The sequence below is a fragment of the Dipodomys ordii genome, unplaced genomic scaffold (assembly GCF_000151885.1).
Source record: "Dipodomys ordii isolate 6190 unplaced genomic scaffold, Dord_2.0 Scaffold14, whole genome shotgun sequence".
Lineage (NCBI taxonomy): Eukaryota > Metazoa > Chordata > Mammalia > Rodentia > Heteromyidae > Dipodomys > Dipodomys ordii.
This window is the reverse complement of record NW_012267230.1, coordinates 371,950-384,492: the sequence shown is the minus strand read 5'-3', so window position 1 is coordinate 384,492 and position 12,543 is coordinate 371,950. Positions and strand designations below refer to the sequence as shown.

At 41.6% G+C, this 12,543-nt stretch overlaps 1 protein-coding gene across 1 annotated transcript in view; it reads left to right on the top strand.

The window, feature by feature from the left end:
• Dnah3 (dynein, axonemal, heavy chain 3) overlaps positions 1-12,543 on the top strand; it is a 209,322-nt gene that overhangs the window by 143,100 nt on the left and 53,679 nt on the right. Inside the window, exons 42-47 of the mRNA XM_013011154.1 lie at positions 1,800-2,094; positions 3,121-3,300; positions 9,010-9,133; positions 9,216-9,372; positions 9,584-9,727; positions 10,791-11,429. Coding sequence (XP_012866608.1) covers positions 1,800-2,094; positions 3,121-3,300; positions 9,010-9,133; positions 9,216-9,372; positions 9,584-9,727; positions 10,791-11,429 — 1,539 coding nt within the window. The remainder of the gene's footprint in view (positions 1-1,799; positions 2,095-3,120; positions 3,301-9,009; positions 9,134-9,215; positions 9,373-9,583; positions 9,728-10,790; positions 11,430-12,543) is intronic.

Genomic DNA, 12,543 nt, shown 5'->3' with positions numbered 1-12,543 from the left:
CCCCCCCCCCCGTTACACAGATGCAGAACCATCTGCATTATGAGTCTGGTTTGGCTTTTGAGAACATCATTTACATGAACCACAGTGTGGATAGTGCTCCCCAGAGTTGTACAATATAGCAGCTACTTGTCCATGAATCCCATGCAGCCTAGACATGATACAAGGAGATTTTTACATATAGTATATACCTTTGTGCCTTTCCTCTGCCCCCATGGAAGGACTAGGTGTGGCTGAGTGGCTAATGACAAAGATTCATGCTCAGAGAAGCCATGCTAAGATCTAAGACCCTTAGTTTTCGAAGATTAAGCCTTCAGAGGCCCAGCTAGGATCTGAAAACCAGGAAAATGGTGTGCAATTCCCATGTTAGAAAAAGCAAAGGATTTGGTTGGGCATAGTTCTGAGAACCAAGGATTTGAGTGTTGGGCAAAGAAGAAATCAGGAGCAAGCCTGGGGAGTAGGGTCTAGGGTCATACCTTGTGTTAATCACCTTTCTGCCACTGTGAAAACATACCTGAGAAAGTCAACTCAAAGGAGGAAAGGTTTACTTTAGGTCATAGTTCCAGAGCTTTCAAGTGTATAGTCACTTGGTCCCATTATTTTCTTGGGCCTGTGGTAAGACATAACATCATGGAGGAAGGGCATGGCAGAGGAAAAGCTGGTCACCTCATGATACCAGCAAGCGAAGACAGCAAGGAAGGACAGGGCCCACAAAGGCATACCCTTAAGGACACAACTCTGCTCCTCCAATCTCCTAAGTTTCTACCACCTCCCAATAGCCTGTCAAATTATGAACCCATCATCAGATTAATTTACTGATAAGGTCCGATTCCTTACCACCTCAAAAGCTGAGCATGGCTATATTAGAGACCAGACCTTCAAATGAGTTTTGGAGGAATATTCTCGATTTAAACTATAGCAAAACTAAATTTGAATCAAGTGGTTTAGATGGCCTATAGGAGGTAGATTTTGTCTGAGACAAGGCAGATAGGTAGCCTCAGAGACAATGGCTTGGATTAATCCTTTAATAATTGTTTTGTATGGGCCTTAATCTCAGTGCCTTGTACTTTTGCTTAGCTTTTACCACTCAAGGTTGGCACGCTATCATTTTAGCCACAGCTCCCCTTTGGCTTTTTGCTGGTTAATTGGAAATAAAAGTCTCATGGACTTAGCCGCCCGCTGGCTTTAAACCATGATGCTCAGAACTCAGCCTCCTTAGGACCCAAGATTGCAGATGTGAGCCATTGGCACCTGGCTATAATTGCTTTTTATAATATAACAGTTTAGTGTTATATAAAATGTAGACTTTATTCCCGCACTGCCAAATAAAACAAAACAAAGAAAAAGCACATTGACTTTACAGTTATACAAACTGGATTCAAATCCCTGCTTCCCACTAATTTGCTGTGTTACCTGGGCTAGTTGAAATAGGAGTTTAGCCCTCTGTTTTCTCATCTACAAAACAGGAACAGTAATGGACAACTTTTTATTTGTGGTCTCATTGAATCTCAAATCAGTTCAGTGTATTATCTCCATGTCACAAATGACCCTCAAACTGAGGGCCTAGGAGAGGCTGACTATTCAATCATATGCCTAAAGATAGTATTAAATGGAACTAGAATTCAAACCCAGCTTTCCTGAATGCCAGCACCAAGCCCACTGGATCCAACACCAAGATTATTCTCCCATGTTTTTATGATATAGGCCTTGGAACTCTATCCCCACAGCGGAAACTGCCCGGTAGACCTTCTTCTTGAAAACCTTACCTTGACCATGAAATTCTCCCATGTTTTATGATATAGGTTTCAGAACTCATTATCCCCACAACAGAGACTGCCCGGCAGACCTTCTTCCTGAAAACCTACCTTGACCACGAAATTCCAATGCTGTTTGTGGGTCCCACGGGCACTGGAAAGTCAGCTATCACCAACAACTTTCTTCTCAGCCTTCCCAAAAATATCTACCTGCCCAACTTCGTCAACTTCTCTGCCAGAACTACAGCCAATCAGACCCAAGATATCATCATGTCCAAATTGGATCGCCGTCGGAAGGGCCTTTATGGGCCTCCCATAGGGAAGAAAGCAGTGGTATTTGTGGGTAAGTCATTGGCCTGGGTCTGTGCATATAATATGATTTAATACATATATGTATACATACTAGGTGCTCTAGTGATCAAGCTAATTTAATATAGTGAGACCCTGTTTGAAAATAATATGATCACTCCAGGAAATGGAAATGAGGTTTTTATCTTTGTTGCTGTTTCCGTTTTCATATCCTTTTGTCTTGTTTTTTCATTTATCTGCCTTTGGGAGGGTAAGGAGGGCACAGAAATGGAGGGACAAAGGGTGAACAAATGCAGTAGTGGTACTCACTAGACACTGGTACTCACTAGACAACTTGTGGGTAGGGATGGAAGTAAAAATCTAGGAGACAGTGAGGGAATAGGTGACATTGTTCAAAAAGAAATGTACTCTTGGGCTGGGAATGTGGCTTAGTAGTAGCGTGCTTGCCTAGCATGCATGAAGCACTGGGTTTGATTCCTCAGTTCCACATAAACAATCAAACAAAAAATCCAGAAGTGGCGCTGTGGCTCAGGTGGTAGGGAGCTAGCCTTCAGCAAAAGAAGCTCAGGGACAGTGCCCAGGCTTTGAGTTCAAGCCCCAAGAATAGCAAAAATAAAAAAAAGAAATGTACTCTTAATCTGAGTTACATAACTGTAACCCCTCTATACATCACTGTTATAATAGCAATAAAAAATTAGAAAAAAATAAAGGAAACTTTAAAAACAAAATAATAACAAGAAAAAAAACTAAAAACAACTATTAGTTATCTCTTTGTTGTTATATCTCCGGCAATTCACAAATCTCTAACATGTAGTAGGCAATTGGTATATTTAGGATGAAGGCAATGGAAAAAAAATTAAATATCTGTTTGTTGGTGTCAATTTTGCAGCCTAGACAGAGCCATGACAAGCCAGCAGAGCTCAGAACTCAGGAAAATCCCTTCCCTTCTTAGTAGAGTTGAGACAATTGGACAGACTCTCCCTGGGTAGAATAGTCACCTCCTGTGAGGGCAAAGGGTCCTAGAAACTTACAAAGTGTGGCTCTGGCTTCTTTTCTACAGATGACCTCAACATGCCAGCAAAAGAAGTATATGGGGCCCAACCCCCCATTGAGCTCCTGAGACAATGGATTGACCATGGTTATTGGTTTGACAAAAAAGACACAAACAGACTGGACATTGCAGACGTGTTGCTTGTGACGGCCATGGGCCCCCCTGGGGGAGGAAGGAATGATATTACTGGTATGTGAAAAAGAAAGCTATTTTTTCCCCTTTTCCCAGCAGAGCTGGCTATCATGGATGGGAGGACACTCTTTCCTGAGACAGAGAGCAAAGTGTTGTGTATAGGGTATAGCTAGAAGAGTTGGGGTTAAGTACAGACTGTTGACACTTGTGAACTACAATAGAAAGATGACAAGAGAGGGTATGAAGATGTGATCATGTGTGAAAATCTTGCACATGGATCAACTGAGACAAAGTGGATATTCCATCCACGTTTATTGAAAATAAGAGTCTCCACCAGTGGCTCATGCCTATAATTCTAGCTACTGTGGAAATTGGGATATGAGGATTATGATTTGAAGCCAGCCTGGGGCAGGAAAGTCTGTGAGACTCCTAACTTCCTGCAAAAAACAAAAACAAAAACTGAAAGTGGAGCTGTGGCTCAAATGGTAGAGTGAAGGAAAGAAGACGCGAAAGCAAAGGAAGAAAACAGAGAAGAGAAAAAAGGAAAGGGAAGGGGGAAGGAGTATTCATTTTCTTGAGTGCCTTCTATGTGCCAGGACTAAGCAAAAAGCTGCTGAGGAGAAACGCATCCACGTCATCAAGGATGACGTATGAGAGTGTCTCATGGAGAAGAGCATTCAGGATGGCCAGCATGTGTCCCAAGAGACAGGCTAGGTCTGAAGGCAACCACCAGTGAATGATGGAGTTACCTGTCATGTGCATAGCAAGCTTTCCAAAGAACACCTAATTCAAAGTGGCCTAAGCAAAACACATAATAATAATATTAGGCGATACAAATAAATAAGTAGAGTTTCCCCCTATCATGTCTCACAGTTCAAAAGTACAGCCTGCTTCGGGTGCAACTTAATCTATACACTTCTAGAAGTTTCTATACTTTTACTCCAGTATTCATAGTTGTTGAAGAATCTTCATATCATTTTCAAATTTGGATTCTTTGACCTTGGATAAAGTCTGTCCTCTTCAGCAGTCAGCTTTCTCGTCGGCAAAATAAGAAAAACAAACAGGATGACCAGAATGACTTCATTTGTACCCAAGCCATCATCTTCTACTTTAAGTATAAAGTTAATGGATGTGACCAGGTGCCCATGTCTCATGCCTGTAATCCTAGCTACTCAGAAGGTTGAGAGCTGTGGATCCAGGTTCTAAGTCAAGCTAGGGCAGGAAAGTCTGTGAAACTCTTATCTCCAATTAACCACCAGAAAACCGGAAGTGGAGCTGGGACTCAAAGAATGCTAGCCTTGAGCAGAAAAAGCTCAAGGACAGGGCCCAGGACCTGAGTTCAAGCCCCATGACTGACAAAAAAAAAAAAAAAAAAGGTTGAGGGATACCTTTGCCTTGGGCTTGAAAAGCAGCAGTATCCTAAGAACCTAGAATCCATAAACTCAATGTTTCTCTTATCAGTGAGAAGAAAGGACTTTGTATCCCTTTATTCTATTTAAGCCTGAGATATTTATGGTGTATCTGTATCCAGGGCACACAACAACAGGCAGTTTTCTAGCTGCATTATACATATGAACCTTGAAGAACCTGTATAATAAAACTGCCAGGAGCCTATTGGTAGTCAAGTGAAATTAGGTGTATGAATTGCTGCAGCCAGGGCATCTGCATTCCCCTCTGACCTCATAGGAGTAGCTGTGGGAGGGTGATGGGAGGCAGATGGGCCTGGGATTGGGGAAGTGCTGTGAACTGTGAACATTTTAATAATTTGATCTGTGAGTCAGGAGGAATGAAGAAAAGCTAAAATGGCTACCAGGTAAAGAAGCTGAGTCACTCATGTTAGTAACTGTGAGGAAATATAGTAATTTTCATGGTTGGCTGAACAATTGTGTTTCTATTGTACTTTTGTTTTTTTGCTGACCAGAGGTTTGAACTCATGGCCAGGGCACTGTCCCTGAGATCTTTTTTTAAAAAAATATATTTTATTAGATTATATTTTAAAGTATTTATATGTTTGTTTTATATAGATTTTCTAATAAGTATGCTATAAACTTTGCTATGTATTTATTCAAAATTGACAGCATATTAATTACAACTTAGTTGCTATTCTCTATTTCATATTCTTTTTTAATATATTTATTGTAAAAATGCTGTACAGAGGGGTTACAGTTACATGAGTAGGGTAATGAGTACATTTTGTAGCGAGCATTGTTACCTCCTCCTTTGTTTTCCCCCTACCATCATTCCCCTCCCCAAATCCCCAACTCCTCCCCCCCCACATTGTAAAGTTCATTTTCAACATAGGGTCTGTACATCCACAATGGGTCAGCCTGAATCCCCATTTAAGTGTTACCCAATATCCCTTCCCCTCCCCAAATGTATATACAAGGAGCAGAACACTGGCATCAAATCCAGTGAGAACAGGGGTTATATTGTGGGGGAAGAACATACAAAAGAAACAAAAGAATCACATAGTTCATTGTAAGTACATTAAAAACACTCGCAAGAAAGAAAAAAACACTTTTATCCCTGTCTTGGGGTACATTTTGCTTAACATTATCTCATGTAGTCTTATGTACATAACCTTTGACCTTCTCTGCTTGTCCTAGACATGTACTAGTCATTGCAAACAAGGGAAACCATGGGACTAATGTTTCTTTGGACCTGGCTTACTTCAGTTAATATAATTTTTTCCAAGTCTTTCCATTTCCTAACAAAAGAGGCAATGTCATTCTTTCTGACGGAGGCATAGAATTCATACATATATACATGTATATGTGATATATATGTGTATGATATATATGTGTATCACATTTTCTTGATCCATTCATCTACTGAGGGGCATCTAGGTTGGTTCCATATCTTAGCTATGGTAAATAATGCTGCGATAAACATGGTTATGCTGGTAGCTTTGGTATGACCTTATTTTTGATTGTTTGGGTAAATGCCCAAAAGTGGGATTGCTGAATCATAAGGGAGCTCTATGTGGAATCTTTGAAGGACCTGTATGACTAAAACTTTAAAAACCTTAAAAAGGAGGGGGCTGGGAAGGTGGCTCAGTGGTAGAGTGCTTGCCTTGCATGCCTGAGGCCTTGGGTTCGATTCCTCAGCACCACATAAGCAAAAAGAAAAAAGCCGGAAGTGGCACTGTGGCTCAAGTGGTAGAGTGCTAGCCTTGAGCTGAAGAGCTGAGGGACAGCGCCCAGGCCCAGAGTTCAGGCCCCACGACCGGACCCCCCCCTCAAAAAAAAAAGAAGTAAAAACCTTAAAAAGGAAATTAAAGCAGAACTAAGCAAGTGGAAAAACCTCCCATGCTCCTAGATTGGGAGGATTAACATCATGAAAATGGCAATACTGCCAAAGGCTATCTACAAATTCAATGCGGTATATCTATCAATATTCCAACCTCATTCTTCAATGAAATAGAGGAAGCAATCCAAAAATTCATATAGAACAATAAAAGACTCAGAAGATCAAAAACAATCATTAGTAGAAAGACCAGAGCTAGAGGAATATCAATTCCAAATTCAAACTCTACTACAAAACCTTAGTAATCAAAACAGCATAGTACTGGCAAGAACAGACCTGAGGACCAATGGAATAAGATTGAAGACCCAGAAATGAACCCACAGACCTATAGCCACCTAATCTTTGACAAGGGAGCTAAAGAAATAGAATGGAAGAAAAACAGCCTTTTCAGAAAATGATGCTGGCAACATTGGTTAAACACTTGTAAAAACTAGAGCTAGATCTGTATATATCACACTGTACCAGAATCAACTCCAAATGGATCAAAGACCTCGGAGTCAAAGCAGACTCCATGAAAACTACAGGAAGGAATAGAAGAAACTCTAGGGCTCCTTGGCACAGGCTGAAATTTTCTTAATACAGATCCAGAAGCACAACAAATCAAAAAAAGGTTGGACAAATGGGATTGCATGAATCTGCAGAGCTTCTGCAAGGCAAAGGACATAGCTAGCAAGATCAACAGAAAGCCCACGGATTGGGAGAAGATCTTCACTAGCCATACAACAGACAAGGGTCTCATAGCTCAAATATACTTAGAACTCAAAAAACTAAATCCCCCAACAACAAATCCTCAAAGAAATAACTGCCCAATTAACAAATGGGCTAAAGACTTAAAGAGAGACTCCTCTGAAGAGAATATAAGAATGGCCAATAGACACATGAAGAAATACTCGACCTCTCTAGCCATAAAAGAAATGCAAATCAAGACAACACTGAGATTCTACCTCACCCTAGCTAGAATGGCTATAATCAAGAAATCTAGAAACAACAGATGCTGGAGGGGATGTGGCTAAAAGGGAACCCTACTGCATTGTTGGTGGGAGTGTAAACTTGTTCAACCACTCTAGGAAGCAGAATGAATGTCCCTGAGCTCTTTGGATCAAGGTTAGTGTTTTACCACTTTGAGCCACAGCACCACCTCCAGTTTTCTGGTTTAATTGGAGGTAAGAGTCTTATGGACTTTCCTTTCCTGCCTGGGCTGGCTTTGAACCATAATTCTCAGATCTCAGCCTCCTGAGTAACTAGGATTACAGGCGTGAGCCACTGTGCCTAGCTTCTCTTGTACTTCATTATAGGCATGGAGTGATCACATCTGATGTTGGCTTTTTTTTCGGGGGCAGGGGGAGGGGGGTACTGGTGCTGGGGTTTGAACTCAAAGCCTGGTTGCCATCCCTCCCTGATTTTTTTGCTCAAGGTTAGCGCTCTACCACTTGAGCCACTGCTCGACTTCTAGCTTTTTGTGGTGTTTAATTAGAGGTAAGAGTCTGATAGACATTCTTGCCCAAGCTGGCTTTGAACTGATGTCCTCAAAGCTCTGCCTCCTGAGTAGTTAGGATTATAGGTGTGAGCCATGGGTGCTTGGCTCTGTTGTTGATTTTTAATGATTGGGAGACAATAGCCCAGGTGATTAATTGAACCAGGACTCTGGTGGGAAAACTTAGACAGAAGGCAATGTAAGTATGCTGATGTAGAACATGGTTTGGCAGCAGATTAAATGTTTCTTCAAGTTCACATAACGACCAATGGTCCTAGATTGATAGTCTATAAAATATTATTTTACTACTTTTCTGTGTTTGTGCTGGACCAGAGGCTTGAACTCAGGGCCTGAGTGCTGTTCCTGAGCTTTTTTGCTTAAGGCTAGTGCTCTTCCATGGCTCCATTTCCAGTTGTTGTTTTTTTTGAGTAGTTTATTGGATATAAGAGTCCCATGAACTTTCCTGTGCAGACTGGCTTCTATCATCAGATCTCAGCCTCCTGAGTAGCTAGGATTAGAGGTGTGAGGCAACAGTGCCAACCTCTATTACTTTTGTTTGTTTTTGGGTTGGGCTGTGGGGCCTGAACTCTGGGCCTGGGCGCTGTCCCTCAGCTCTTCAGCTCAAGGTAGGCACTCTACCACTTGAGCCACAGCGCCACTTCCAGCTTTTTTCTTTTTGCTTATGTGGTGCTGAGGAATCGAACCCAGGGCCTCAGGCATGCAAGGCAAGCGCTCTACCACTGAGCCACCTTCCCAGCCCCCTCTATTACTTTTTTAAAAAGCAAAACCTGTGGGGCTAGCCAATGAGCAAAAGCTTTAGGTACCAAGTTCAAGTACTAGTCTTAGACCAAAAAATAAAATAATAAAATAAAAAGCATTGAAGGCAAAGGGAAAATAATTTCTTCTATATCCCAGGGTCACATAGTCTAGGAAGTATGTGGGAAAGCTCATGTGTGTGTGTGTGTGTGTTGTGTGTGTGTTTCCAGGAAGATTCACCCGTCATCTGAATATCGTTTCCATCAATGCCTTTGAGGATGACATTTTAACCAAGATTTTCACCTCTATCTCCGACTGGCACTTCAGAAAAGGATTTGATGTAGCCTTCTTAAGGTAAGAGGTTCCTGTATCTTCCTAGGTATTGGGCCTCAGGTGTGGCTCCTTCTTGATTGGTCTGTCTCTTCTTTCTTCCAAGGTATGGGAAGATGATGGTACAAGCTACTAAGATAATTTATAGAGCTGCAGTGGATAACTTCTTGCCAACTCCCTCCAAGTCACATTACGTCTTTAACCTAAGGGACTTCTCACGGGTGATCCAGGGGGTACTTCTATGCCCTTATACCCACCTGCAGGTCAGCCACTATGGTGTCTGCTGTTGTAATCATTAACAATATCCTTGGCGATAGCTGTTATAATAGCTTTTATTAAGTGCTTAGTATATACTAGGTACTGTGCCTAGCTTAGTATTTTATAAGCTCATCTCAACCCAAAGATTTAGTTACATCTTAAAAGCCAATACTTTAAGCACGCTCTCATGCCAATAATTAAACTCTTCATTTTTAGGATGTGGAAAAATTTATCAGGCTTTGGATCCATGAGGTTTATCGAGTCTTTTATGATCGTCTGATTGACAAGGAAGACAGGCAGGTCTTCTTCAATATGGTGAAGGAAACCACCTCCAATTGCTTCAAGCAGACCGTAGATAAGGTGAGCTAGATTCTAGGATCATTTGGCTTCAGAAATGGTCCCAAGTGTTTGACTGTGTTCGTCAAAAACACTGGATTCCCATCCCAATAAGGACTTGCCACTCTGATCTCAGGAAAAGACATTGCATAGGCCAGCTGGTCATTTGATTTGGTGATATTTATTTGATCTAATTTTATTCGTTTCTATAGTAACATTTATGTTTGGATACACTTCAAAGAGATTAAAAAGTTGAGCATGATAACACATGTCTATAATCTGAACACTAGGACGGCAGAGGCAGGAAGATCTTGAGTTTATGGCCAGCCTGGGCCAAACTATGTAGAGAGAGTCCCTGTCTCAAAAAATGTGACTAATACCTGATGCTGTTTGTTCATAATTAACTTGAAATGTATTTTAGGGTCAAGTCATATGAGACTTTAGATTTAAAAAAAAAAAACATGAGTTTTCATGGTTAATTTGAGTCCCTGGTAAAAACTCATGTGAAATTTGTCACCGTCTTACATTTGTGACTATTTTTTTTTCCATTTTGATATAAGGAAAATTATTTTTAAAACGATTTGCATCATCTGGTTTCTATCTCCATTGTAAAGAAGCTGTGATTTCTTAGAGAAAAAAAAAAAATTGTAGGAGTGTTGTATACTGCCTCCAGAGGCCAAGTATAGAAGTGCCAAGTCTACCATTCAGGAGAGGAAACATCGAAAAGATTCTGACTGTAATTACAGAGTAGGGACCAGGACTTGTGCTTGCCCTGTGATGAAGAAGCAAGTGGACAAAGAAAGAAATGATGTTGCCCTTCAGTTGTCCTCTCTAGGGACTTATACTATGATCATCAATGTTTTCCTATTTGATAAGTAGACTGACCTTCCCTTTAACACTATATTTAATTTTCTTTAATCATGGTCTTTTCAATAATCAGATCCACCTATTTCGTTAAGGGGGAAAAAAAAACCCTAAGCAATGACTTAAAGGAATCAACACATCTCCCATTCCTCCTGCATACAGCCCACCACCAACCTGATTGGCTCACAGGCTGAGTACTAACTGATGTTTACCTTTCCCACAGGTGCTCATCCACTTGTCACCGGATGGCAAGATCGTTGATGATAACATCCGTAGCCTCTTCTTTGGGGATTTCTTCAAGCCAGGAGCTGACCCAAAAATCTATGATGAGATTATTGATCTAAAGCAGCTCACATCAGTGATGGAGTACTATTTAGAAGAATTCAATAACATCAGCAAAGCCCCCATGTCTTTGGTCATGTTCAAGTTTGCCATTGAGCATATCTCCAGGATCTGCAGGGTCCTGAAGCAGAACAAAGGCCATTTGCTCCTGGTGGGCATTGGGGGCAGTGGGCGGCAAAGTGCCACCAAACTGTCCACATTCATGAACTCATTTGAGTTATACCAGATCGAGATCACAAAGAACTATATGGGCAATGACTGGCGGGAGGACCTGAAAAAGATCATGCTGCAGGCTGGAGTAGCCTCGAAGAGTACTGTGTTCCTCTTCGCAGATAATCAGATCAAGGATGAGTCATTTGTGGAGGACATCAACATGCTTCTAAACACAGGCGATGTGCCCAATATCTTCCCAGCAGACGAGAAGGCTGACATCGTGGAGAAGATGCAAACAGCAGCCAGAACAGAAGGCCAGAAGATTGAAGTCACTCCGCTTTCTATGTACAATTTCTTTATAGAGCGGGTGAAAAAGAATCTACATATTGTGCTTGGTGAGAGAAAGCAGTCTGCCCCTTTTCCTCCAGGGTTTGCAGGGTTTACTCAGTGCCCAATCTCAACTTCTCCAGTGGCTCTAAGGCTCTACCAAGACAGGCAAGAGTCAAAGACCGCTGCCTACTGCCTCATTCTTCCCTTGAATAACTATTTTAAATCCCTTCACTATGAAACTTCCTCTGAGAAAACATACTTTTGCCTATATTACAGATACCTGTGATGTTCTCTATGAATACCACTGTTAATCTGACCAGAAATTTAAGAATTGTGTTTAATTTTCTCTAAGCTGGATGCTCTGGCTCACGCCTGTAATCCTAGCCATTCAGGAGGCTGAGATCTAAGAATTGTGGTTTGAAGCCAGCCTGGGGAAGGAAAGTCTGTGAGACTCTTATCTCTAATTAACCAGCAAAAAGTCAGAAGTGGAGTTGTGGGTCAAGTGATTGAGTGCCAGTCATGAGAGAAAAAAAAATCCCACCAAATATCTATGAGACAGTGCTCAGACTCTGCATTCAAGCCCCAGGGCTGGTGCATATGTGTGTGTGTGTGTGTGTGTGTGTGTGTGTGTGTTACCAAGTTCTATTAATGTTTACCCCCTTATCTCTCATATCTACACTCTTATCTATATCTCTACTTCCTTCGCATTAGCTAAGCTGCCATCAACTTAGCATCACCTGGACTTCATCTGTCCACTGTTCTGTTTCATATCAGCTCTTGTTCACTATAGACTTTTCATTCCACCAAGCCAAGATGATGTTTTCATGCATAGCAAATACGAACATTGTGTTCATGTTTGGGTGCGCATGCACATGTAGGCACACATAAAATACTTAAATTGGCTCAGGGCTGGTGTCTCATGCCTGTAATCATCGCTAACAGAAGCTGAGATTGGAGAATTGCAGTTCAAAGCTAGCCTTGGCAGTTAAGTCCATGAGGCTCTTCAATTAACCACCTCTTCCTTCTTTCCTCCCCTCCTCCCTCCCTCCCTTCCTTCCTTCCTTGCTTCTTTCCTTCCTTCCTTCCTTCCTTCCTTCCTTCCTTCCTTCCTTCCTTCCTTCCTTCCTTCCTTCCTCTCTTGCTCTCTTGCT